Genomic DNA, 27,502 nt, shown 5'->3' on the forward strand with positions numbered 1-27,502 from the left:
TATCACTTCAGTCATGTCTCGGGAAAACTTTTTAAGATACGTTTTATATATTTTGTTTCTTTGTTTTTGAGACAGCTGGCCTTCAACTTTGGAGCTTCCTCTCCTGGATGCTAGAATTATATTGGACTAAAAATAAACGAGCCTAGGGAACTAGAGAAATGGCTCATTAGTTAAGAGCAGCTGCTGCTCTTGCAGAGGACCAGGCTTTGGTTCCTAGCACCCACATGGTTGCTGCCAGCCATCCTTAACTCCAGTTCCAGGAGATTCAGCACACTCTCCTGGCCTTCATGGGCACCAGGATTGCATGTGGTGCACATACATACATGAAAGCAAAACACTCATAAAAGTAAATCTAAGAAACCGAAGCCTGTGTTTGGGAGCAGGGTGTAGTAGTTTAGAGCTGTAGTCCCAGCACTGGAAGGGATCAATACAAGTTCAAAGTCATCCTTGGCTATTGAGTGAAACCTTGTTACTAAAAATAGAAGAGGATGTGGTGGAGTGATGGGCACAGTATGCGTGTGTGTGTGTGTGTGGGGGGGTATGTGTGTGTGTTAGAGTAAAATAAGGCTTGTATACTTCAGCTGCACATCTTGTAGGGGTCAAAAGCCGGGAGCCTAGACACAAACCCTTCCACATTATATGGCTGAACTTTTCCCATCAACTAAGAGGAGACAAATGCTTCTTAAAACCAGTGACTGTGCCGGGCGGTGGTGCTCGCCTTTAATCCCAGCACTCAGGAGGCAGAGGCAGGTGGATCTCTGTGAATTGGAGGTAAGCCTGGTCCACAGAATGAGTTCCAGGATAGCCAGGATTGTTACATAGAGAAACCCTGTCTCAAAGAACAAAACAAAACCCACCAGTGACTTGCTATAGAATCCAGTTCTCCCTGTTGCTGGGGGATCTTCCTGTCACAACTGGAGCTCACAAGCGGTGACAAAACTGTTTCTTCCAGGTAAAATAACACTCTGTCCTGGAGGAAGTAGCTCAGTGGGAGCACACTTGCTCTCACACAAGTATTCTTGAGATTCCTTCCCAGTCTAGCATCTGGCCGAAGCTGGAACCCCATTTTGTTGGGTGAGCTGAGACTGCTCAGATTGCCTAGAACTGGCCTCCAGACCTCCTCGACTTTCCAAATAGCCGGGATTATAGGTGTGAACCACTATCCAAGTTGGGGAGTCCACTTCCTTTCTGTTCTTTTAAGACGGGGTCTCAAGTAGCTCAGGCTGGACCCAAACTCGTGGCTTAACCCAGGCTGGCTTTGAACTGATTCTCCTGCCTCTCCTGAATGCTTGGATTACAGGCTTGCATTAACAAGCCCAGTTGAGTTTGTTTGTTTTCCATTAGTCCTTTTTTCCTGACACACTGCGTCTATCCTGTATTCATTCAAAGTAATGAAAAGGCGGGTGGGGAGTGCTAGGGAAACACACAGTTGGTTACAGTGCGTTTTACACGTTCATCAATAGAGCCCTAGGAAAGATACGGAGAAACAAAAACACCCTTCTTTCCACCTCATTCCATCCACTGCCGAAGCCAGGAGGAGAAGCCCTCAGCAAGAACTCATGAATGCCACAGCTGTGGGCCATGGCTGCCAGGACTCATGAGAGATCTCCCTTGTCTCCTTGAGACAGGGTCTCATATGCATTCCTAGCTGACTTGGAACTTGCTATGTAGATCAGACTGCATTTGAATCGCAGAGAACCGTCTGACTCCGCCTCTGGAGTACTGGGTAGTCGGATCAAGGGCGAGAGTCACCACGTCCCGCTTTGATTTGTTTTCCTTTTGAGGGAATTAGAGTTTAATTTTCATGAACCTTCTTGGACTTGCCCCCACAAGTTCCCCCGTAGGGCCCAGATCACCAGTACCCCAAGATGAGTATTTTTGTGTGTGTAGTGTGTGTTGTTATGAGATGAAATCTTGTATGGCCCAGAACTCTGTACCTGAGGAAAACCCTGAACTCCTGCACCCAACACACTTCAAGTGCTGGGATAACGGGTCTGCACCACTACCTCTAAGATGTACTTCTGCACAGGGCTGAAATGAAGTCAAATCTAAAGACGATGAACAATGCGCCTTTCACCCCATTCAGCAAGCATGAGCAAAGCCGGTGCCCCAGAGGATCTACCAGCGAGAGGTGGACTCGAGCCTCCTAAGGTCCGGACTCCGAGGCACCCTGAGAGCGCGAGGGGCGTGGTTTGGACGGGACTCCGCCTCGGGGCGTGGCCTTGTGGCGGGGCGCGGCGGGCTCCCTCGGGGTCCCGGCGGGCGGGCACTCGGCGGCCTCGGCGCGATGGAGGCGCCGGCCGAATTGCTGGCCGCGCTGCCAGCGCTGGCCACGGCGCTGGCACTGCTGCTCGCTTGGCTGCTGCTGCGGCGTGGGGCGGCCCCGGCCTGTGGGGCGGCCCCGGCCCCGGCCCCGGAACGCGCGTCCCTGACCGAGGCCCCCGGGGCTCCGGCGCCGCCTGCGCCTCCCGAGCCCAGCGCCTCGGAACCCGCACCCGCGGGGCCGCGCCAGCCTGAGCGCATGGCGGAGCCGGGAGAGCCCGTGGTGGAGGAGCCGGCGGACGAGGGGAGGCAGGTACGCACCGGGTTCGCCGTGGGGTCTCCGGTAGGACACCCACGAACCTGCCGGCTGAACCTCCCCAGGAAGGGCCGAGCCAGCGGCCGGCCGGAAAGGAGGGTTCCTACGGCCGGGACTCTCCATCCTCCCCTAAAGTGGAGCTGGCCTCTCTCCCTCCCTCCCTCCCCGCTCTGTCGTTCCCGGGCCTCCCACGGACGTTGACACTCTGCTCTTCACCCTCCTCTCTCTCCGCCTTTGCCCACGCGTGCTCAAACCTACGGACACGTGCCCTTCTTCAAGATCTGCATTGGAGTTAGCTTACTCTAGACAACACACTACTTTGGGATGGGGTGTGCGAGAAGGGAAGTTGCCTGTCTTTTAGGTCAACTTGAAATCCTGATTCCAGAGTTAATGTGGGCGTTGTGTGAGATCGGGCGGGCTGGACTGAAAGGAAGAGCACTTACTGGGACCATGTTATTGTCGTTTTCAAACTGCTTGTAGGCTTTGACACCCTCAATCCCCACCCCCTGGTTGCAGATGAGTCCACCTGGTGTGGAACAAAAGGTACGAGTAGAAGCCCTAGCCCCTCTTCTTCACTCCCACCCCCACCCCACCCCTGTCCCCAGCTCCCAGGAGCCGGCCATCAGCTGACTAGGCCTTCTTTGGGGCACCCATCGCTCGGCTCGCCCCTTGTTCATTCTCTGATGCGCTGTAGATTGGATCCTGGCTTGCCCGAGGTTACTGCGATTTCCCAGCTCCAAGTCAGGCCACCCGCTCTGATCTCGGGTCAGATTTTAACACTTTGTTCTTCATCCTGAAGGCAGGTGGGCTTGCAGCGCTGACGTGTGTGTGTGTGTGTGTGTGTGTGTGTGTGTGTGTGTGTGTGTGTGTGTCAGCATATCTGCCGGTGCCTCCTCTGTCCCTCGCTGGATACAATGGTTTACACGGGCGTGAAGCCCTCGGGACAGAGGAGGCGGCAGTGAGACTGGGCCCAGGCCTTTCTCTTTGCTGAGTCTGCCAGACCCCCTACTATCAGGCTCTTTGCTTGACAAGTGGGTGACTAATTGTGTCATTAGAGTGGCTTCTAACTTGCCCAGAGCCGGCTGTGAGGAGACGCTATTGTGTTCAACCCAGGGAGAACAAGATGCTGCTGGAGGCTCTCAGACCCTGGGCGAATGGCAGGTGGGGTTTGGGGTTCCTCTCAGGATATTACCGGCTCCCTCCACCAGCTCTGTTTTAAACTGTTCCTCTAGATTCCGTCTAGACCAAGGTGTCTGTTAGGGGCACAGGTCCTATCTTGGTCCTTTGGAGTAGAACAATTTCTTAAGAAACTTTCTACAAGGTTTTTCGAGACGCTCATCCTGCAACGGGTCAGTCACAGTATTGAAACAGGGGCCTTCATATAATTAACACAAGTGGGCATTTTGGATTATTTTCTGGTGTTGGTTGGTTGGTGAGCAGATTCTTGACATGTAGCCTGGGCTGGCCTGGAGCCCACTATGTACTCAAGGCTGTCCTCAAACTCAGAATCCTCCTGCCTCAGCTTCCCAAAGCCTGATGACTCACCCCTTTATTCTAAGCACTCAGGAGACGGAGGAGGACAGATCTCTGTGAGTTCAAACCAAGCCTGGTCTGCATGATAAGACTCCCCCATTCCAAAAGGAAAACAACACAAAATCCTAGGATTACAGGCATCGCCGCCACACCCAGGTTAGTGGATACTTTGGAGGGTGAGGTACCGTGCAGGGAGTTCAAGATGGCAGCCGAGTTGTCCTGAGGGAATCCACCCAACAGTAAGGTAGTTTTCTCATTTGGAGGTCAGGCCCATCACCTGTGAGCCTGGTCTCTGACTCCTGCCAGAAGTGTCAAGTGGGCAGAATCCCAGGTGAGGACCTGAGAGACAGAGGCTCCTTTGTGTGTCCTTTCCACGCCTTCCAGTTGTGGGCGTCAGTGTTAGAAGTTGTCTTAAAATGGACTCAGGCGTTTCTGAGTGTTTCCAGCTCTTTCTTCTCATGCTCACATTGGAGGGGGCACCCTAGGGAAGAAAACCCCGTGTTGGGGTGAGAGGCTGCAGCTGAATGATGGCTCCCTTCATGGTCCCTAGGTGGAGCAGGGCCCACCCCACTTGCTGTTGGGCGGGAGCCACTGCCCCTGAGAGGCTTAACTCGCCTCTCCCCACCTCATCCTCTTCATTTTCAGTTAACTACTTCCCCTAATCCAGCCTGCTCCTTTCCCAGCGAGGCCTGGCTGTCTGTGGCAGCTGCAGGCTCTGCCCCGCAAAGCTGATTACTGAGAAGGATCTGGAGTCCGGGAGGCAGCCCTCAGCTGCTGCATAGATGACTTGGGCAGCGGCCCCCTTGCAGGCTGGGTGCCCTCTAGACCAGGGACCGGGTGGCGGGAGGAGACAGTTATAGCCTGAGGCCTGAGTGGGGGGGGGACGGACTCAGGGAGCAGGGTTGGGGTGGGTGGGCGCCAGGCCAGCCAAGCTGAGGTCCCGTCCTGCGAGGCCGGCCTGCCTCCCCACTCCCCAGCAGTTTACAGTCCTGGGCAGGGACTCCGAGAGGTAGAATCATGTGTTTTCATCTCTCTCGTGGGGATTTCTTGGGGCGGGCAGTGCGGGAAGCATGATGGGCGGGCACACCTAGTTCGCGGCTGAGAACTATGAGGCAGTTGTGTCCGGGCAGAAGTTGGTCCTGCTTGGAGCTAGGGAGCAGAGCTTTCTTGACGCTGATGTGTACACTGGGGTTTTAAGATGGCCAGGTCTCCTGCGAGATATCAGCATCCCAGCAAGGTCATGTTCGTACGGGAAGAGTCCCTGAGAAGCCATGGAACAAGGGTCGGTCCAGTGACTGAGGTTAGACACTTAGTCTGTGCCACAGTCAGACCTCCTGGAATATGGGTTCTGGTCAGAGACCAGCTGAGGCAGTGTAGCAAGATACTCTCAAAACAAACAAAAAATAAACACACAGTAGGGGCTTATTAAAAAAGATCCATTTATTTTTACTTTATGCATATGAATATTTGCCTGCATGCATGTGTGTGCACTACATGTGAAGGCCAGAAGAGGGCGTCTGGTCCCCTGGAATAGGAGTTTGGGCTGGTTGTGAGCCACCACATGGGTTCTAAGAACACAGCCAGATCCTCCACAAGAGCATCAAGTGTTCTTAACTGCTGAGACATCTCTCCAGTCCAGAGTAGGGACTTTTGTGTATATGGTGTTTGGAGTGGAACCCAAGGCCTGGGTGGTTTCAGTGCAGTACTGACATTAAGTAATATGGAAAAATGTCCTAGAAGGCTAGGGATGTTGCCCAGTGGAAAAGCCTTGTCTAGTTTAGATGAGGTTGTGGGTTAGATTCTTAGTACTTAAAAAGGAGAGGCCTATTGTTAGCAAGATACTTGCCAAGATTCTCTATATTATTAATACACTCGTTTATTTTATGTGTGCACTCATTCCAGGGCCACGGTGCACATATGGAGGTCAGAGGATGACCTGTGGGGATCAAACTCAGGTTGTCGGGCTTGGCGGCAAGTGCTTTAGCGACGGAGCCATCCCAGCAGCCTGCAGGCCGAAATTCTCTGTCTGGATTTAAATAGTTGCACAGTGTGGCACACAGAGAGAAAACGTAAAGATGGCAGAAGGGTGGGTCTTGGTGAGAAGTGTGTGGGTTTCACTGTATTGCTCCTTCAGCTTTTAACTCGAGCTCTACCTTGTGACCCGGCCGTCCCCAACCCTGTTGACATTGGAAGCTCACAGACCCGGCCCTCCCATAGTGATCGAGGGACAGTTGAGCCCTTCCCTGTCAACTCATCTGACGTAGCAGTCCCAAGATGGTCCCATTTTGTGCTCTTACCAAAACAGGTAGGAGAGGGCCAGATAGACGTGTAATAGTTCCTGTCCTGTGGGGCCAGTCCTGTCTTAATCACCTTAGCTGGTATGATAAGACACTGTTGACAGGTGGCTTTAGTTGCACCTTTGACTCCTGGGTTCCTAGACACTGGAATGCTCAGGTCTCGGAGCAGCAGTCTGGACTCTGGGGAGACCTCCTGCCCGTGTGACTTATCTCCAGCTGTGTCCTTACATGGCAGAGAAGGGGGCTGCCATGGTGTCCTGTATTTTTATGAGGGCTCTAATCTCATCTGTGTTCCAAACACATGTCACCCAGTCACATGCCAGGTCTGTTGTACTGAGACAGGATTTTATATAGCTTCAGGGTGTCTTGAACCCACTGAGTAGACAAAGGTGGCCTTGCTTGTAGAGCAGGGTGGCCTCAAAATCACAGAGATCTGTGATTTCCTCTGATTCCCAAATGCTGGGGTTAAATGCATGTGCCACCACTACCCAGAGACCTTGAACTCTTGGTTTCCCCCAATACTAATAATTTTTTTTTTACATTTAAACTTTTTTATTTTGGATGTGTGAGTGTTTTGCCTGAATGTGTGGTTGTGCTCCATGTGTGTGCCTAGTGCCCTCAGAGGTCAGAGGAGGACATTGGATCCCTGGAACTGGAGTTAAGGATCATCTATGAGCCACCATGTAGATGCAGAAACCTGAACCATGGTCCTCTGAAAAAGCAGCCAGTGCTCTTAACTTCTGAGCCACCTCTCCAGCCCCTAAAATTTTCTTAATTGCACACACACACACACACACACACACACACACACACCCAGGGCAGACTGCAGAACCCCAACCTTGGAAAAGGGGAGTTCCTAGAATAGCCTTTCTCTTGGGTAGATTCTTATTTTTTGAGGACTCAGAGGCTGGAGATAAATCTCAAGACCCGAAAGTAACTCCTCCGCCGTCAGTATCGGCTCGGTTGCTAGTCTGCAGCAAGTCTCTCCAGGCCAAACCACCCACAACTCCCACGCCTAGGGAATCCAAAACTGGCTTCTCCTCTGGCTAAAGCCTTAAAGAGATTTTAAAAGCTGTATGCGTGTGTCTGTGTGTGGGCACGAGCCTGCTGGTGATGGAACCCGGAACATAACCTGCAAGTGCTCGAAGCTACTGAGTGACAGCCCAGTCCCACCTTTCCCAGTCCTCCCGCCTGGCTTTCCTGAATGAATGGCTGTGCTCCCCAGCCCTCTCCCTTCCGTCTTCATCAACCCCCTTCTTGATTTTCTTCTATTTTGAAATGTGGAGGAGGGGCTTCAGCCCTGGGGTTTGCCCTGGGGTTGGGTACCGGGCAGACTGCTGCCCATGAGGCTTTTCTGCATTTGTCTCGTTCTGGTTTTATGAAGTTCTTGGTGTCCTCTAAACCCGCTCATGGGAGCCTTGCCCCAAATTGTTAATCTGATGGAATCGAGTCTGCCGCGCCTGCTCATTTGAGTGAGTTTGCTTAAGGCTGGCAACTGTGCTTGACTGGGCAGTGCTGAGCCCGGGATGGTGTTTTTGGACTGGATGTCTGAACAGGATAAGGTCAGGGTGGGAGTGCTAGCTAAAAGAACAGTGAATTGGTCCATCTCGTCTGTGTCGCCCCCCCCAACTCCTTTCTCCGTCTCCATCCCCCGCCTCTCCTGCGCTATAAGCTAGCCCCTTACCCAATGTGTGTAATTGAGATTTCTCCCTTCCCCCTCACGTCCCCCTCGCCCTATTGGGAAGGTTCTGGTGTATACTATCAACCGAAGGTCTTCTGGACCTGCTCCACCATTGTTGCCCTCTAGAACACCCCAGCCACCATTGCCCTGATGATAGTGAAAGATGCCCAAACGCACGAAGTCCTCTCCCATTCCCCTCAGGTGTCTGTTACTGTTGCCCTCTTCCCCAACTCTTTCCTTTCCCCGTGCTGCCCACACTGCCTAGACCTGAAGTCCAGGCCTGTCCTGTTCTCCTCTTTTTCTCTGCCCTCCTGCCTGTCTCCCAGAACCTCCTCCCAAGGGAGCAGCTCCCCTGTAGTCTTGCTGGCTGCTATTCCGTGCTGGGTTCTTGCAGGCTGTCTGATAGCCTTTTCCCAGGCTCCGGTGCCCTAGGTTGCCCAGCTCCACCAGCTCCGAGTTGGATTTTCATTAACCCAGAAGCCGCATCCCAGCTTCTGCTGCAGCAGGGTAACTTTAGCCTCCGAGGCTGATAGACCTTGATCACAAGGCTCACTGTCCCCACTGAGGCCTCTGGTGTCTTCCTCATGCTCAGGCCCATGTTTAGACACTCATGCTGACTGACTGCCTGGTACGACCAGCCTGCGTCTTTATATAAGCCCTGTGCACATCCTGTCTCCGTGCCCTTGACCACGTTAGCAGATACCAATCACCCTCCTCTCGGCTCTCTCTCGGCTCTCTCTCAGCTCTCTCTCTCCCATGCATCATCCTATTTGGCTCTCCTCAGAGCACTTAACCAGCATGAGGTCATCTTTTATTTTTGAGCACATTGTCTGTGCAGAGGAATGTCTGCACACAAGAATGAGAACCGGCCCCTGCCCACCACGTTCCCCACCCCTTCCCCACTCCTCCCACAGGTCCACTGGACAGCAGGCACCTGTGAGGTCTTTTTCAATAAAGAACATGCAAATCCCACAAACATCGAACAAAAACATGCTGCTGGCTCTTTGCCAAAGTCAGGTTCAGTTTCCTTGTCTCTCCCCTCCCTGCTTACAGCCTACCTAGCATCCCCTGCTGCAGAACTTACTCCCAAGCCCTGTCTGATGCTCCCAAGAGGTAGATTGCTCTGTAAGGGAGTGAGCTTCCCAGTGCAAGACGCGCTTAAGGGGAAACTGATGCATGTTCTACGTTGGGTTCTGGTGTTGGCTGAAGTGCTAAGAACTCTCCTCCCTTCTGGGCCTGACATGGAGCCCAGAGCACAGAGACAAAGAGAGCTGTCCCACATAGGGAAACCTCGGCCCCTCTTACCCTGCTACAGATCCAGGCACCCAAACAACTCTGAGCTGTCAGGCCCTGTAATCTGGGAGACCTCTGGCCAGGCAGAGGGTGTCAAGGAACCCATGACAGAGGGCAGATTGCAGGCCCTAAAGACTGGTACACCTAGCCGGTGCCACATGGGAGGTAGAGGCAGAAGGATTGGAAGTTTAGTGTCATTCTCAGCTACTTAGCAAGTTCGAGGCCCGTCTGGACTGCATGAGACTGTGACTCAAAAACAAACAAACAAAGGAGATTGTGGCGGGCTGGAGAGATGGTTAAGAGCACTGACCGCTCTTCCAGAGGACCTGGGTTCCATTCACAGCATCTTTATGGCAGCTTACAACTGTCTATAATGCCAGTCCCAGGGGATCCAATGTTCTCTTCTGACCTCTGTAGCACCGGGCATGCACATGGTGTCAGACATACACACATGCAAGATGTCCATGCGTATAAAACAAACAAAAAACAGGGACTGTGGTTCAAAGGGTTGCCTGCAGTGTTCTCAAAGTAGGAAAAGTTAGAGGAGAGTGGGCCCAGGGCCTCAGGCAGGACAGAGTGGGCCTACGGAAGATGGACTTTCAGGGAGGGAGGAGGGGAAGTGGAGTCTGGCTGAAGTTGCATCGGAGGCTGTGATGGAATGAGTGTTAGGCTATTGCCCTGAAGAGCTGGACAGATTGAGAGGGCCAGCTTGGGACAGGGTGAGTGGTTTGGTCCCAAACAGAAAGTTCCTTGCCCTGAGAAGCACACCTTCTGATCAGTGGCAAGGAGAGACTTCGTGAGTAGGTCCCTGTCCTCCCGGAAGCGTTGTTTGGAGGCGGGGAGGTGGCCAGGCGGATCTGCTGAGACCTCTGGAGAGAATGGCTCTGGGTTTGAACTAGCTGTCACTAGCCAGCACTGCTTTCCAGCCATACGGCCAACCTCCACCCGCCATACCTTCCGCAAGGCGGAGGGACCCTTAGGCAGTCCCCTCCACCCCACCTGCTTTACCTTTGCTTCAGGAGATGCCCCTGAAGAGCTGGGACCTGACTGAGCTCCACCTGCCTAGCCGAGCTGCCTCGGTCTAAAGTCAACCAATCCAGAAGAGCATCAGGTTTAGTACAGGCCATCACACCCTGGGTTAGCTTTGGTGGCTAGCCACAGGGTTCCTTCTGATCCTGTTGGTAGGATACTGGGCAAAGGCATCTCCTGGGACAGCAGATGGGCTTGTGCGTGCGCGCACACACACACACACACGCACGCACCTTGCCCTAATCATTCAGAAGCCTGCCTGACCCTTGCTCTGCAGTGGGTTCTTGGGGATGCTAGTTGGAGCCCTTCCGTCTCTTGCCACCTCTGGACGAAGCTCAAGTGGAAAATTAACTCAGAACAGTTGAAACAGAGTTATCCGCTCAGCTATACTGGGCCCACACCCAGTGGTGTGATTGGCTTCTGCTTTGTTTTGTTTCGAAAGTAAGCAGGTGTATTCAGCACTCTGCAGTGAGCAGCAGGCAGGGCAGCGACAGCAGAGCTACCTGTGAGGTGATTGGCTTGGAGCCCCAGCCAGGCCTGCTGGGGCATGACATCAGCCTGTGTCACAGCCTCCAGTTTTTGTGAGCTTGGCTTACTGTCCCTGGAAGCCTGCTCTGTGGGCTTGCCAGGGCTACTGCAGTGAAATGCCATGGGCTAGGGGCTTAAACAACAGCAATTTACTTTTTCTCTGAGGTCAAAAGGCCAAAGCCAGGGGGTTGGCAGGATGCATTTCTTCTGGAGCGTCCCTCCTTGGCGTGCACGTGATCTTCTGTGTGTGTGGGTGTCTCTGCTTATGTCTGGATTCTCTCTGATAAGGATAGAGGACCTTGGATTAAGACCCATCCTAGGGACCGGGGAGGTGGCACTTGCTGCACATACATGAGGACCTGAGTTCGAATCCCGAGCATCCATGTAAAAACAACATGTAACTCTAGCACTGAGGAGGGATCAGAGACAGGAGGATCATTGGGGTGTCATGGCTGCCAGCCTAGCTCCAGGTTCAGTGAGAGAGCCTGTCTGAAGGGAACAGAGTGTTAGAGTAGGCCACCTGGCATCCTTCTCTGACACACACACATGCACACAAACACACATGCACACACGTGTGTGTGTACATGCGCGACCCTATTCCGAAGGAAGGCCTTATTTTATCTTTGAGACAGAGTCTTGCTATGTAGCTTTGGCTGGCCTGGAACTCACCACGTAGACCAGGCTGGCCATGAACTCACAGAGATCATAGTGCTTCTGCCTCCCGAGTGCTGGGGATTAAAAGGGTGTGACACCAGCTCCAGTTTATCTTTTGAGACAGAATCTCTCGCTGAATCCAGTTCACCAGGTGTACAGTCTGTCTCCCTGGTATGCGCTGAAGATCTGCCTGTCTCCACACATCCCCACGCTAGAGTTACGGACATGGACAACCCTGCACTCCTTTTCCATAGTTGCTGGGGATCCAAACTCAGTTCCTCGGATGTGTGCACTCTGCCCACCTCCCCATGCCCCCTCATAAATTCCTTTGACCCTTCCTCATAGCCAGTGTGTGCCGACACCTCCTCTGTGTGCCCTGTGTGGTATACATGCCTGGTGACTTTGGACTGGTTGACATTTTGGAGATCGTGTGAGCCAAGCGTGCTTAGTTAAGCACTGCTGTAGAAAGTCCTAGGTAAATGTTTCTAGTCTAGACGACAGATCCTTCACAGTGATCCCTGCATCAAAAGGAATGTTTCCTTTCCCAACCTGTTCACCTCCCTTAGCTACAAAGATACTTTGTTTTGCAAAACTGAGATGTCTGATCCCTGTGGCTTCCACATAACCAGCACCAGGTCTACGAGCTCTGCTCTGTGGTAGACACTGGGCCTAGATCCTGAGGAACTCAAGGTCCAAGAGTTTGCCTCTTGTGACCTCCTGCCATGGGGCTTGTGAAAGCTTTATTTCCAGGCTCAACTTGCTGTTCTGTTGGGGAGCCTTCTCCTACGGAGGCTGACTGCTTCTTGGGGTATCTGGGTCACCCCAGACCTACATCAGTGTTTGTCTCCACTTCAGGCAGCTCACTTCTACCCATGCCCTCCCCCTCAAACCTGAAGTTTCCACCCTGGCCTGCCAGGCTTCCAAGCCACAGTTCCTCGGGCCTCTGATGCTCTCCCCACGCCCTCCAGTTCCACATAGTTCGCCGGTCACGTGGCTCTCTCATCCTCAAACATTCCTGAAGTTGAAGTCACTCCTGCCTTCCACCAAGGCCATCCCAGGAATGGATGGGATGCCTCTCCCTGCCGGCCGGAATCTGTTTATTGAATCCATGTGTGGGAGAGACCAGGCTAAGGGGGTGGAGTTCCAATTTGGGGGAAATGGTCACTGCACTGAGTAGAGACAGAAAATAACATCGGAAGGAGCCAGAAGGCCACTCTCTTGGACTAGCTGGGCTGTTGAGCTGGCTTTGGCTCTAGGTAGTGTAGCCAGATTTTTTGGCGTCTCTCTTTACTTACTAAGGTGAGGGTGGGAGTTCCAGGCCACTTACCAAAATGCCTGGACAGACACTACCTGGGAATGGCCTAAGTTGAGGGCTTTTGGTACCCAGGGTCCTCTATCTCCTCCTCCTCCTCACCTGACACCACAGGGCCACAGCTGCTGGACACACTCACACCGGACCTTGGAGATGCCTTCCCCACTCCCTCCCCACTCATCTTCCCCAATTTAGGAGGTGGTCATTCTAGAACCACCTCCCCCAGCCCACATCTCACCCTTTCCTGAGAGAGAACAGGGTTCAGCTAGGTAAGCGGCACTGACCCCCGCCATTGTCTTGCAGGATGAAGAGCAGGACTCAGACAGTGAGACGGGGCCGCCCACTGGAGAGCCTGAGGAAGAGGATGGTGAGCCGCATCTACTCCCATGAGGCTGCAGTCTTTGGCTCTCCCTGGACCACTCTGGGAGCGGTGGGATTGGAGAACTGGGGACCACAAGGACTTGAGGGTGGATGGAGTGAGAGGGGCTATGGGATGATCCGATCAAGGTCCCGCTCCCTGCATTCCTCCTTTACACGTTTGGGCCAGGCTTTCCTGTCTGTAAAACAGTCATTGGGTGCAGGAGGCCTTCCCTTAGAGGCAGAAGCTCTTTGGCTTTCCCTGACTGCCAGGTCTCTTCTCCCCTCTCCCAACCATGCCTATCTTTCTGTTGGTTCTCTCCTGTGTATTTTGTTGGGAGGTCTCCCAAGGGCTGCTTCTCCTGAGCTCTGGGTGGCTCAGATGGGAGACAGAGCCACGGAAACATATGAAACCAAGAGGCTCCCATGTGTCCTAGACAGACAGACAGACTGGTTGATCTGCCACATTTTATTTCCTTCACAAAGAAGCTGGAGAAAAAACAAAACAAAACAGTTAATTTTAGTCAGACCAGTACAGTGAGTGCACAGAGATAATTTCGTTTTTTTAAAAAAGCAGTTTTGTTGGGAACGACGGGGAGCAGGGGGTTCAGGAATGTGGCAGTTGTGGCTCCTGTGGGTGTCAGTGGCGACGAGGCTCAGAGAGTGAGCAGAGCTGTGGGTTTCTGTTGGCACAGCCTCTGAGGGTGCCCAGGCACAGGCAGTGCTAGGTGAGGATGCCAACCCCTGGCCAGCCAGGCCCGTGCTCTCCACTCCTAGGTCATCAAGTTAGGAGCTAACAGTCACTGTAGCCCCAGAGTCTGTCCCTGCTGGCACGGGTTCTAAGGTCCTGTTAGTGACTTGAGAATGCGGAAGGGAGGTCGAAACGAGTCTGGAGGCCCCTGGGGGTGCAAACAGAGAGACCCACCGGCTGCCATTCCTACCTCTGCTGATGCCCACCATCCACAAGCCCTGTACCCAGCCCCCTGCCTGCTGCTGAGTTCTTCTCTTTTCATCTGAGCTACTGTCCTGGACAGCCCCCATTCTAATGACCTGCCGCTATAACCAGGCAGAGGGAGAAAGGCCAGTGGGCTCAGCTGTGAGAGGAAGCAAGGCTGTCCCACCCCTGCCCCCCCAGCACACCATCCCCTACGCACCCCCTCTGCAGTAAGCAGCTCAGCCTCCCAGGCTAATTGATTAGTGTCGCTAAAATGACTTCCCCAAGTGACTCATAGATTGACAAGGCCTGGAAGAGGAAGCCCCCACCCATACGCACTCCCCGGGGGCTCTCACACCCAGCCCTCCTGCTCTAATGAAATTGGATTCGGCCCACCGCATATGATTAAGTTAAAGCCTGCGTCAGCGGGCCATCCTGGTGGGCTGGAAGAGCATCAAGCTAATAAGACTTGCCCCATAAACCAGAACCCAGCCGTGCACCAAGCTGGCAGAACTTTTGATGTTTATTTTTCTAAAGCGGCGACCCGAAAGCCAAGGTTCTCCTTGGTTTTTGTCACTTCTTCTGGGTCCATTCTAAGGGTTGTTTGCAAACTCGGGCTACAGCTGCCTCCTTGGCATGCAGGATATTCAGGGCTTTGGGATAGACAAAGACACCGCCCCTTCGCTCCTTGGTTTGAATGCTGCTGCTCTTGGCCGCAGATTGGAGTTGCTCAGGGAAGCTTCCTGATCTCTGGCCTCATCTGTCCACATCCTGAACTGGCTTGAAAAGCTCTTGGTTCCAATGACCCAGATGGAGTGGAGTTTCCTTATTAACCTAGCTAGGCAGAGCTTAGCCTGCCTGGGCGGTGGGAGTTGGGGGCCGTGAGGTGGTGGGAGATGGAGGGGGAGGTTGCAGAGGAGAGGGAGGCTTCCTGAGAAGGACAGTTCAGCTCTGCCTCGGACCCCCAGAGCCACCACCTCACCCTAGCAAGAGCCCTGGCAACCACATTAACCCCCGTTGACTCACCCACGGTCACCTTGCTGTCCTGTACCCTCTGTCGAGTTGGCCCAAAGCTTAATGTGGACCAGGCTGGCCTAGAACTCACAGCGTTCTGCCTCATGAGTGCTGGGAGTAAAGATGAATGCCACCACACCCGCCCCCTCCCATCTCAGCCACACTTGCCTAGGACCAGCTGTTGTTGATTTGAGGCTTCTTTGTGTTAGTTTTTTGTCTTCTGGTTGCTCAGAAGATCATCAGCACCTGGAATTGCGCTCTCTAAATGCTTGTGGAGTGATTTGAGGAGCAAGTCAGGCCTTGTGAAAGGTAGAGATGGCTTCCTGAGGAAGCCTCCGGCCCTGGGCAGCTAGATAGTGAGTACCCCAGTCATCCTAAGTGAGGATTGATCAGGGGGAACAACATGGCCCCTGCAGAATGTTTGAGTTCTGAGATCATTTCCAGAACCTTCTTCCTCTGAGCCAGGAGAGAATGCTAATCCCAGAGGCCTTTTCTTCCAGGTGGCGCCTGTGTGTCTCATGATGTGAGTGGGGAGCCTGACCTGCTGTGAGAGGATGTGGGGTGTCTCAGAGACACTAGGAAGTTCTAGAATAGCAGCTGGAAGAGGGGATGGCAGTGTCACGGGCTGTCGCCATCCCCGGCCTTTCTGCCCTCCTAGGCATTAGGTAGAAGCCAGCCAGCCCGCTCTCCCTACCCCAGCCTTTCTACCTCCCTAGATGTTAGATAGAAACAAGCCAGCCCGTCAATCTCAGTCTCCCAGACACTGGCTAGATTAAGGGACACCGAGGGCATTACTTCCAAGCAGATTTCTCATCAGGACACCCCACTTTCCCATGCTAACCTGCAGTCCTTGCCTCCCTCTGCTGGGATACCCCAGCATCTGTGCTGGCACTGTGTCACATGCCCTGGCCCTTCTCTGCTGACACCCCCTCCCCCCCAACACACACACACACTTCAAACCTACAGATCTGCCCTTTCTAACAGTCTGCAGGCACTGGAGGCTGCTGTCAGACGCTGGCAGTCCGCCAAGCCTGTTCATTTCTGCATCCCATCTCGGGCCTGATGTATGCCTTCAATTGCTGATAACCCGGGGGGAGGGACAGAGAGACTGGGCCTGGCTGTCCCAAGCTTAGGAGAAGAAAAGGAAGGTCTGAGTCCCTGGGGCCCAGTGTGGGGACCCATGTGCTCCCTGGGAAGTGAATGGTATTTGCTATAGGTATGATCAGCATGAACTGGGGTTGAGGGAGGCCAGTGTGGCGGGAGGTGGGTGGGGGTGGGGGAGCCTTGCAGGCACAAGGCTGAAATGTTGGCTCAGAGGCAGGCAGATAGCTCTGGGCTGGCTTAAACTGGACTGGGGAGGGAATGACACAGGGGATAGTTTCTGTTTGGCCCTTTCATTTCCCTCTGACCCCATTAAAGACCAAGGAGGGGGCTGGAGAGATGGCTCAGAGGTTAAGAGCTCTGGTTGATCTTCCAAAAGATCTGAGTTCAATTCCCAGCAACCACATGGTGGCTCAGAACCATCTGTAATGAGATCTGGTGCCCTCTTCTGTCATGCAGAGGACTGTTACACAGAGAAACCCTGTCTCGAGAAAACCAAAACCAAACAAACAAACGAACCAAAAAAAAAAAAAAAAAAAAGCAAGGTGTAGGAAGCTATAGGAATTTATAAAAAGTATAGGATGAGCCTGGGGTCAGGTGCTGGGGTGAGAAGGTGATGTCACTGAGTGTGTGGTCCCTCTGAAGCTGGGGCTGCACTCAGGCTGCTACAAGGGCTGTGCGTGTGGCTTGTCGGCCTCTCTGACAATAGGTTTTCTCTGTATAGCCTTGGCTGTCCTGGAACTTGCTCTGGAGATCAGGCTGGCCTTGAACTCAGAGAGCCGCCTGCCTCTGGCTCTTGATTGCTGGGATTAAGAGCGTGAGCCGCCACCACCAATTTTTTTTTTTGTTTTTGTTTATTTGTTTTTTGTTTGTTTTCATCGACCCATGATGAACCATCATGATGACCCATGAGCTATGTTGCTGGACTGTTTCTTTGAAAATGAACAGAGGGAGAGCTGGGGATGTAGTTCAGGGAAGAATGCTTGCCTGACCTAGCATGTGCAAGGCCCTGAGTTTAACCCCCAGCTACACACACATGCACATGTGCATGTGCACACAAGTGCGCATGCATGCACACACATACACACGCACAGGGAGAAGGAGGGAGAATAAACTTAAGCTAAGACTAACCATAGAAGGGGATGCTACTGAATACCGATCGGGATAGCTTAGCTCCCAGAGGTGGCACTAAACCTGCCCACTGTCCCCACAGGAGCGGCCTTCTCCTTTAAGTACAGCCCTGGGCAGCTGAGGGGAAGCCAGTACAGGAGGATGATGACCAAAGAAGAGCGGGAGGAGGAGCACAGGTAGGAGCTTCGGGAACACAGGTGGAAGGGCCGAGCAGGGTGGGCCAGCCCACCATGCCCTCTTCCCTTCGTGTAGGGGTGGGCCTGGGCATCCTTTCTTATCCTGGTAATCTTCAGCCAGCCTCAGTCAAGGGACGATGTTCCCCTGGGGCAGGCAGCACAGAGGGGCGGGCATGAGATGCCAGGAAGGGCCTGGAGCAGCCTCACTGGTCACTGATGCGTGGAGCCCCTGACAAATCCAGTTTGTCACTTGAGGACAGAGCGGGATTCTTGGTGCTCATCCATCTGGCATCCTCGCTCCTCCCGGCCCCCGCCCGCGGTGTCGTTCTCTATCTGTTCCGCTTCACACAGCTCCGCTCTGCACGGCTCGAGGCAGCTGTGTGTGACTTCTGGGTTCTGGAATCAGGCCACTCTCCCCTCACCCACCAGAGCCCCCAGTGTGTCCATCGGGCTCCCCTCAGTGTTTTATCTGGGCTGCATGGGTGACTGAGGGGGGCTGTGAAGGCGACCACAGGAGGAGAAGGGTTTGCACTAGCCCAGCCGCGTGCGCCCCCTCCCCCCCACCCCGCCACCCATGTGCACCTGCTGTCCCACCCGCCAGCGGTGTGAGTGGAGCCCCTGCACTATAGTCAAGTCTCATTGAGAGCAGCGCCATTTCCCAGTCCCGGCACCCAGAGGCGCTGTGAGCGCAAGCAAGGAGTAGAAGACCGAAGGGAGATGCACAGCTTACCCACCCTCTCTGGGCTGCTCCTGGGCTCCCAGCTTCCCTCCCGCATCACAACCACACTGCCTGCAAGATCCTGTCTCCCTGCCAAGATGCTGACTTCGCAGGAAGCCTCTCACCCCGGGTGCAGAGGGATGCCAATGTAGGCACAGGCAGGAAGAAGCCCTTATTTACCATGAGAGTCTCTAACTTCTTGGATGAGGGCGCTGCCTCTTGTTGTGACCCCGTTTGCTACCTTTGTATTTCAGGATTGAGCTGACCTCTGACCTCACCTCCCTGTAGCGAGTCCTTTAGTCCCGGGCCACAAATGTCCTTGCAAACCCTTGTGGTAAGGAGGTTGGTTTCGTAGACTAGCCGTGTTTCCTCTCACGTTGTCTGCTAATGTGTCCCCAATGCCACTGATGTGGTCTAAACCCTCCTCCTCCACCGTCTCCATAACCAGTTAATGCATTTTGTCCCACTGGACCTGCCTTGTTCTTCCGTACACGAGGAATCCCAGACACAAAAAGAACCTTTCCCGGGGACCAGTTCAAGTCCATGGTGGACCTAAGGGGTCCAGCTGGTTTGGGTGCTAGTATACTTAAGGGGGGACCGTCATCCCTGAGACCGGGGGTGCTATGGGAATATACATACTTCTTGTGAGGTGGCCAACGTGGCTTCGCCTCACCCAGAGGAGAGGTAGCTGGTTGTATAGTACATGGCGGAACCCCCGAGAGGGCCTGCAATCCCTCCTGTGTTGCAGGGCAGGCAGGAGTGTTGATCTTCAGAGTGGGGCCTGCAGAGGACAGATATGGTCACGTTTGCTCATTTTTCTGAGGCTGTTTTGAAACTCCAGTAGCAGAGCTGAGGTGTTGCCACCAATCCCGCAAGGGTTCAGCCCCGGCTGGAGAGGCGAGAGGGCCTGAACCCCACCCTGCCATCCCAGGCGTTTCTGAGGATGGGGCTTTGGCAACACTATAGCCTCATTCTGTCCTCTCAGGTCGATGCACTGTGGGCCTTGAGGGGCTGTCAGGGTAGCAGAGCACTTAGGCCTCAAGTTTGAGATCTACCACCGTCCCTTGTGTTCACAGTTACTGGGTGGCAGCTAGGCCTCAGTTTGAAGTCTGCCACCACCCCTGTGTTCAGAGCTGAGGCCAGGAAATGAAAAGGCAAAGTCACTTGTGTGTCATTTCAAAGACAGCAGATTCCCACTGCCTGAGGGCCTTTGCCTCCAAGTCTCCAGGGGCCTTCAGACCACCCACTGATGTTTGGCTCTTCTGTGGGCTAGAGACTATGCCAAGGAGCTGCTCTTGGGGTGAGGAAGGAGTCCCCGACTCCTCCTCCTCTGCACAGGGAAGTCCTCACTGTGTGCAGGAGGGGCTGGTGGAGGTCCCAGCAGGGCCTGAGTTCATGTTCATTCCACTCCCTACCCAGCATGCTTCGCTTCCTGTGGCTCTCACATGCCTGCTCCATCTGACATTTGCTTGCTTCCCACTGACCCCTGCATGTGGCCCCAGCTGAAGCTGCCGGGGGTGTTTCCCCCGACCACACCTCTGCCTCATGATGCTTGGGGTTGCAGAGGCTGTTCAGTTTGGCTTCGACTTTCTGTCTCTGAGTTCTGGAGAGATGGTGGTTACAGCATAGACCTGGACCCAGCTGAGTTTGGGGAATGGCCCTAGAAGGGTCCCCCGAAATAGCACAAATGTAGAACTGGTGAGGTGGCTCAGGGAGTAAAGGTGTCTGTCTGCTGCCAAGCCTGACAGCCTGAGTTCGATCCCTGGGACTAATGTGAAGAAAGGAGAGAAGTGACTCCCGTGACACTCCCACATCCACACAAAACCAGTAAAGATGCAATAGTTATAATAATAATAATAACCCATTCATGTTACCATCAAATGAATGAAGCCGTCCTCAATCTGGCAGGGTGCCCGCCAGCTCCATCCCTACCACACAGCCTCTGTCTGCTCCTAAGCTGCCGCAGGGAGCGCCTGGTTAACAGGTGAACGCTGCACTGCCTCCGCATCTTGAACGATCAGCCGGATCACCACCCTAGCTGCACCTAGAACCCAGCTCAAAAGCGACTCCCGGCTCTGCTCTCCCCAGGCTTGCTCACGGGCCCTTGGGGAGTGGCAGTTAGGACGCTAGAGGTTCCAGCGGGTTCTCTAATCTCAGCTGAGAACTCCTGCCCTCCGATCTGCTCCAGACAGAACTGTCCAGCGCCTGGGAAGTGGCCAGGCAGCAAATGCTGTAGTCCCGGCTGCTGTGCACGCTAACCTTGTTCCAGTTTCCTCGGAACAGACATGCACACCCCTCCCCTGCTCCCCACATTGGCTCTACCCCTGCCTCCCCCCTAAGCTTCTCTTGGGGGCGCCACCTCCCTCTGTGTGACTGGGATTGTTGGTGCTCAGGCTTTTGACAACTCCCCCTAGGCAAGAGGCCTTTTCACTCCACAAGCTAGTGAAGCGGACAAAGCAGGGCGGGCTCTGCAGCTTGGCGGGATATCCCACCTGGCCGTTCCAGAGGGAAAGTGGAACCCAGCTTGTACACTAGGTTGTGTTGGCAGGTCAGGCCAGGTCCCACACTGTTGAGGCTGGCAGTCTGAAGGACTGTCAAGCTTTGACTCGTGGAAATAGACAGGACCTAAGAGGAGGGTTTCGAACTCCAGCCCTAACCTACGACTCTGGCTCTTGCTGAATCAAACTAATGGCTGAAAGTATGCATTGACTTCAGCTTCCAGGAGAGGGCGCCAAAGGCACAAAATTAAGATCACTCGCCTTCAGCGAGGTAGCCAGGCTTTTGATCGATCCTCCTGGGCAACCTCACAGGAGACAAAGACCCAGGCAGCAGGAATGTCATTAGTGTAAGCACCGACGTTGTAAACACCGACATAGTGTAAACACTGGCAAGCTCACTGCCCAGCCACTCTATACCCAGAAGCTGGAAGTGGCTGGTGGCCGCCTGGCCGGGGGTTGGGGAGGGTGAGAGTGGGGAGAGGGACAGATGGAGCCTGTGTCCCTGCAAGGTGTGTGGAGCAAACTGCTGGTCTGTCATGGCCTCTGCGATTCCAACCATCCCCCCTCCAGCCCCTGTGCCCACTCTTCCTGTCCTGTGCTACTTCTGAAGTGAACCAAGCAAGATACATGATCTTTTTCTCCCTGTTTCTCTTTACAGAACTGAAGAATAACGAAGGTGTCCTTAGCCTCCTCCTGAAGGCTTTCTTGCCTTTTAACATCTTAAAAGCTTGATTAAAAAAAAAAAAAAAAAAAAAAAGGAAAACCCCAGGGAGGAGTCCATGCAGGCTTGGGGTCGGGGAGAGTTTGCCTGCAAATCTGCTGACATACCGATACCCCCACCCCTCTTGGGCTCCCTTGGGCTAGCAAGATCTTTGGGAAGGGTTGTGTCTCTGCCCTGCTGAGAGGTGTTTATGGGGTAGGGGCTCGGGTCTTGGGCTTTTCTTACCAGCCATGTTTGCTCCCCACACCCCATTCACAAACCTGTGCTTCTGTTCTCACTGAAACCAAACCCCCAGATTTGAGAAGTGACAGGCAAGAGAGGAGAAGCCCCACCGGTGCTCACTTGCTGTTAGAGATGGTCACACACACCCCGGGGCGGGGGCTTTCCTCTTTCTCTCTGGCAGGAATGATTCATGCCTGGTTCTGGCTTTAACGTGGCCTCCCTTTTGCCCCCACTCTCATCCCGGGAGTCTCGGGTCTAACCCTCTTGGTACTAAGGCCTTTTCACTAGTGTTCTTACCAGCTCAGCTTAGTCTCCACTTTGCTTGCAATAGCTGTCTTAGCTTCGAGTAGACTTCTGGGTTGCGCATTTTCTAGGTTATTCCTGGATGACTTTGAACCTCACCAGATAATCAACCAGCGGCCCCAGATTAGTTTTTCAGAATTTTGTATTTGACAGTATTTATACTATATATCAAACGACTCTGAAGTCTTAGACTTGTTGACGAAAACATTTTTTTCTAAAGCACTGAGTTTTTAGAAGACTTTCCATTTATTTAATAGAAAACTGGAAACATGTCCAGCATCGACTCCTAAGCTGTGTGTTCCTGGCAGCCTTCTCCCGTGCCTGATAACTTGGGTTCGGAGCTTAGGGTTGAGCAGGCAACAAAGCAGCAGACACAGCTCAATGCCTTGACACAGAGCCACGTGACCAATGGTCACACTCGTTCCTAAATAGCAATAGTGGAGTCCCTGTCTAGGCGGAATGTCCTCCACACAGAGGAGTGACTTCTGGATATCGTTAGTTAGGCTCGCGTGGAAACCTGAGCACGGTTTGTGAGCCACAGGCCCCTCACACTCCTGGTGTCTGGGCTCGCTGTGTACAGCCCGTGTTCTGGCCAATAAAACGTTAAGCAGAGGACCTTGGTTACTGTGTGTTTCTTCAGTTTGCTTTATTTAAAAAGGAAGAAAGAACTCTTTAGAAACAAACTTCAAACCTCTCCTTTTGATGCTCCAGCATACACAAGGCTGTACGCATACCTGATTCCAAGTACACAGCCAGGCTGGAGACGTGGGTGTTGGGCTAAGAATGTTGGCTCTTGCAGAGGGTACGGTTCTCTTCCCAGCACCCCGATGATGGTTCACAACCATCCGATGATGGTTCACAACCATCCGTGACTCTAGTTCCAGGTAATCCAGTTCTGTCTTCTGACCTCTGAGGGCATCAGGCAAACATGTGGTACACACACACACACACACACACACACACACACACATACACATACATACATGTAGATAAAACTCCTGACAAATGAAAATAAAGACAAACAAATAAGTAAATCCCTCAGCCCTGTGGGTAATTGCAGTGGTGGTGTACAACCGTGATCCCAGTACCTAGAGGCACAGTTTACATAGTGAATTCCAGGCTAGCAAAGACTACACAGTGAGACCATCTCAACAGCCCTCCCAAGAATCCGAAAAATAATAACAGTAATAGTAATTATAATGACAATTATGATAAATACACAATTATCATGGCCACCAAAACATTATGGACAGTTCATTAAGAGACAGTACTGTAATAAGGAAGGCCGCTTGTTTGTTCCCAGCCCCGAAATAATCACACAGAAACTTTATTATTTAAATCACTGCTTGACCCATTAGCTCTAGCTTCTTATTTGCTAACTCTTACATGTTAATTTAACCCATCTCCATTAATCTGTGCATCACCACGAGGTCGCAGCCTACCAGCAAAGTTTCAGCACATCTGTCTCCAGCAGTGGCTCCTGGTGACTCTGGCTTCTTCCTCCCAGCATTCAGTTTATTTTTCCCCATCTACCTATATTCCCTGTGCAGGCCCAAGACAGTTTCTTTATTAACCAGTGGTATTCACAGCATACAGAGGGGAATCCCACATCACAGTACTCTCTGTATCTGACAGTGATTTTATCCATGGTTCTCAGTAACCCCCTCTGCTCACCACACCTTCACACAGTGGGGTACAAAGTCTACCCTGCATGTCCCCTCTTCCCCTTACAGCGGAATTGACTATAGACCTAGCTTGTGTAGACAAAGGAGGGTAGGAATTGGGACATCAGGACTCCAACTTCTAGATGCCGGGGTAGACAGAATAATGGATTGTTGAGTGGAGGATCTTGGTAGGGTGGGAGTAAGAACTTACAGTAGAAGGAATTCCATCAAAAGCACAAGGCCTAGCCTGGCAAACTGGCGCACATCTTCAGTCCCAGCACTCCAGAGGCTGAGGCTGGAGGATCTCTGTGAGTTTGAGGCCAGCCTGGTCTACAGAGTGAGTTCCAGACCAGCCAGAGCTACAAAGTGGGGACTGTATCAAAGACAAAAGAAAAGAGAAAAACCTTAAGTCCTAACACATCAGGACTGCCTCTCCGGACAGTCCAGTGGCTGACAGCTTTGCCAAAACCTGCTCGGTTATGATGAACATACAGCATAGCTACATCACCCACATGGCCCTGGGGAAGGCTGAGATCTTAGCTTGAAAGTGTGGCTCAAGTTTTCTTCAGGCCCCAAAGCAATCGAGTGTCATTGACTCAAGAAATCAGGATAGCAAAATGGAGCCAGGATGCAGTGGCCAGTCATGCTGGTGAGCACAGGGCAGGCCATGTAGTGGAACAAACAGGACTACACACTTCCTGGCTTCAGCTGTTCAGCCCATCCTTGATATTTGCTATGGGAGTCATTCTGTGCTCGACAGATGGTGTGGTGAATGTCATAAACCACAAGGTGGCCACAGAACCATGTGGTCAACACCGAGGTCCATCTGCATTCACACCCACTTTGTGTACATAGGAAAAGTGCCTCTTTCTCTAGGCAGCAGAACCCCAGAGGGTAAATTTTAACCTACCCTCTCCATTGCCCAGAACGCTTGCCTACACATCTGTATGCCCACATCTGTATGCCCCCATTTCCCTCGCTTCTCACTCATCTGTCTAAACTGAGCCTGCTCCTAACCCGTTTTTCTCAATACCTCAAGCCACTTAATAAGACGGGTCTCTTCGTCCTTGCCTCAACTGTAGGCCCCACGAGGAAACTGAGGCACAGTGAGTCCGAGACCCAGGATTTCAGGGCTGAGTGCTAACGCAAACCACCTCCTGCATTTTAAGCGGGTCTTCCACGGAAAAGCAAAAGTAGTTAGACAAGAGGAGAGTCTCCGCCTGGCACAGGTCCCACGCCACCCTCCACCCTCACACCCCACCCCACCCCCGCCCTCCATCAGGAGTGCCTTTTGCTCTCACCCTCTCTTCTCAACAGAGTGCAGAAAGAACAGCTGGCTGCCATCTTCAGGCTGATGCAGGACAACAAGGAGACGTTCGGCGAGATGTCTGATGGCGACATGCAGGAACAGCTCCGGCTCTACGACATGTAGGCTGTGGCCCAGCAAGACGTGACCCAGGACATCCTGACAGCCCTGAGGGACTCGGTCCAGGCAGTTGTGATTCCCAGACTTCTGAAGGACGGTCTTGTAAACACAGATGAGTGGTGTGTTGTCTAAGGATTCGCCCGGCCCCTGCAATTTTTACGTCCTGTTTCAGGAATCGGCATTGTTTTCTTCAGAGGAGGAAACCCCTGACTCCTCGGGCTTCAGCTCGCTGGTGAGGCTCCGGCTGTGTCATCTTCTACAGACCTAGGGCAGGTGGTCCGGGGGAGCTGACGAGGGCTTGGTGCTTGAACCCTGAGCATACTATGTAGACAGAATATGGGGTGCTCTAGGGGTGATGGATGTTACCTAGTAACCCTACACTCTTCATTCTGCCCTAGGGTTATTTCTGGAGGTGTCTGGGGTGGCAGCAGATAGTCTGATTGAAAGGCTCCACTGTTCCCCTGGGACAGAACAGTAGGGTCAGCAGTAGCTGCCACTGCCAATGTTCACCTCCAGGAGAGCCATGCCTTGAGTGAGTTTGGCACAAGCTGGACACCGTAGGCACAAAGAATCAAACACACAACAGGTCCTGGGGTAGAGCACGAGCTTCGCAAGTTCAAGGCTCTGAGCTCCATCCCATCCTTCCCCACCTGCCACCCCAGCATGACAGTGTGATCTGTACCTTTGGTGAGACTACAAGGCCTTTAGAAAATGAGAAAGGACCAGGAAGCATCCAGGGAAATGCTCCAGCGTCCCCTAGAATAATGCCTGCATGGCGGAGTAGACTGCTCCGTGATGATGGGAATGAGCCACAGTAGCTCCATCATGTCCACCAGTCCTACTTCTTGTCACCCCGCTGTGCCAGAAAGTTCATAGCCTGAGCAAACTGAATCAAGGATATGCTGAGGACAGGAAGCGGGAAAGCTCTTAAGACCGACTTTTATTTGCTCAAATAAAACTATATCAATATAAAGATAGAGCTCAAACTATGGGGAGCAGAATTAATATTTTAAAGAGATTTATTTTAGCCAGTTATGGTGGTACACGCTTTTAATCCCAGTCTCGGGAGGCAGAAGCAGGCAAACCTCTATGAGTTCAAGGCCAGCCTGGTCTACAGAGGAAATTCCAGGACAGTCAGGGCTACACAGAGAAACCCTGTCTCAAAAAAAAAACAAACAACAATACAAAAAAAGATCTTATTTTGTTAATGTTTTTGTTTTTTTGGTTTTTCTCTTTTTGTTTGTTTTCTTTTTTTGAGACAGGGTTGCTCTGTGGCTTTGAAACCTGTTCTAGGACTAGCTCTTGTAGACCAGGCTGGCCTCAAACTCACAGGGATCTGCCTGCCTCTCCCTTCCAAGTGCTGGGATTAAAGGTATGCACCACCACCACCCGGCTTTTTTTTTTTTTTTCAAGACAGGTTTCTTTGTGAAAGCTTCAGTTGTCATGAAACTCATTTTGTAGACCAGGCTGGCCTCGAACTCGCAGAGATCCACCTGCCTCTGCCTTCCAAGTTCTGGGATCAAAGGCATGCGTCACTACCTGGCAAGTTTGATGGGTTTTGTTTTGTTTTGAGAAGGCCTCTTTATGTAACCCTAGCTGTCCTGGAACTCACAGAGATCCACCCCCTTCTGTTTGCCTCCTGAGTGCTGGGATTAAAGGTGTGCATTACCACACCCAACCAAGATTTTATTTTTGTGTATGTGTGCATGTGTGTGCTTGTGTACATGTGTGTGAGTGCATTTGCATGCTTGTGTGTGTGTGTGTGTGTGAGAGAGAGACAGACAGAGAGAGAGAGAGAGAGAGAGAGAGAGAGAACAGATGAGTCTCAGCAGCTGAGACCTTGCTGCTCTTCCAGAGGACTTCAGTTCCAACAGCCCATGCATGTCCGGCTGCTCTCAACCTCCTATAACTCCAGCTGCAAGGGTAGGAACCTCGTCTTCTTGTCTCCATGAGCACCGCACTCATATGGGGCATGTACACACACACACACACACACACACACACACACACACACACGTAAGTGTCCGCAGACTCAGGAGCTGTTCTTAAACATTCCTGGTGCCATTGGTAAGACAACACAAAACGTTCATTCCCTCTGTGACCTGAAACCAAGAGGAAAATCCTATTACCTCACAAGCGTCAAGACAAGAAAAAGCAATACCGTTAGAGCCGCTGAGAAGCATAAGCCTGGTGTGAAACAGCCAACTACCCCAGGACGTCACCAGCACCCCAGCTTTCTCAGGTCCCCCGAAGATGGTCGACGCCCTCTAAGTCAGCCGGAAGCAATCTTGAGAACTTGGCGCCCTTATCTCTGTCCCACCTGGTATCCTGT

At 52.7% G+C, this 27,502-nt stretch overlaps 1 protein-coding gene across 5 annotated transcripts; it reads left to right on the forward strand.

The window, feature by feature from the left end:
- The first annotated feature begins 2,236 nt into the window (after nt 1-2,236).
- Nucleotides 2,237-26,848, forward strand: Mxra7 (matrix remodeling associated 7). 5 transcript variants are annotated; one of them, XR_015738706.1, is made up of 5 exons: nt 2,237-2,575; nt 13,209-13,272; nt 17,525-17,618; nt 18,591-18,678; nt 21,493-22,693. XR_015738706.1 is itself a non-coding variant. In XM_087909732.1 (5 exons), exons 1-4 carry the CDS (start codon nt 2,288-2,290, stop codon nt 18,622-18,624), a joined length of 480 nt encoding a protein of 159 aa, XP_087765858.1. In that variant the 5' UTR covers nt 2,238-2,287; the 3' UTR covers nt 18,625-18,670; nt 25,062-26,848. The 5 variants fall into 5 exon arrangements, 4 of the variants coding, with proteins under 4 accessions (XP_087765860.1, XP_087765858.1, XP_087765859.1 ...); XM_087909732.1 differs by lacking the exon at nt 21,493-22,693 and adding an exon at nt 25,062-26,848 and having other exon boundaries at nt 2,238-2,575; nt 18,591-18,670; XM_087909733.1 differs by having other exon boundaries at nt 2,238-2,575; nt 18,591-18,670.
- Nucleotides 26,849-27,502: the final 654 nt, after the last annotated feature.

The sequence above is a fragment of the Myodes glareolus genome, chromosome 9 (genome assembly GCF_982192425.1).
Source record: "Myodes glareolus chromosome 9, mMyoGla1.1, whole genome shotgun sequence".
NCBI lineage: Eukaryota > Metazoa > Chordata > Mammalia > Rodentia > Cricetidae > Myodes > Myodes glareolus.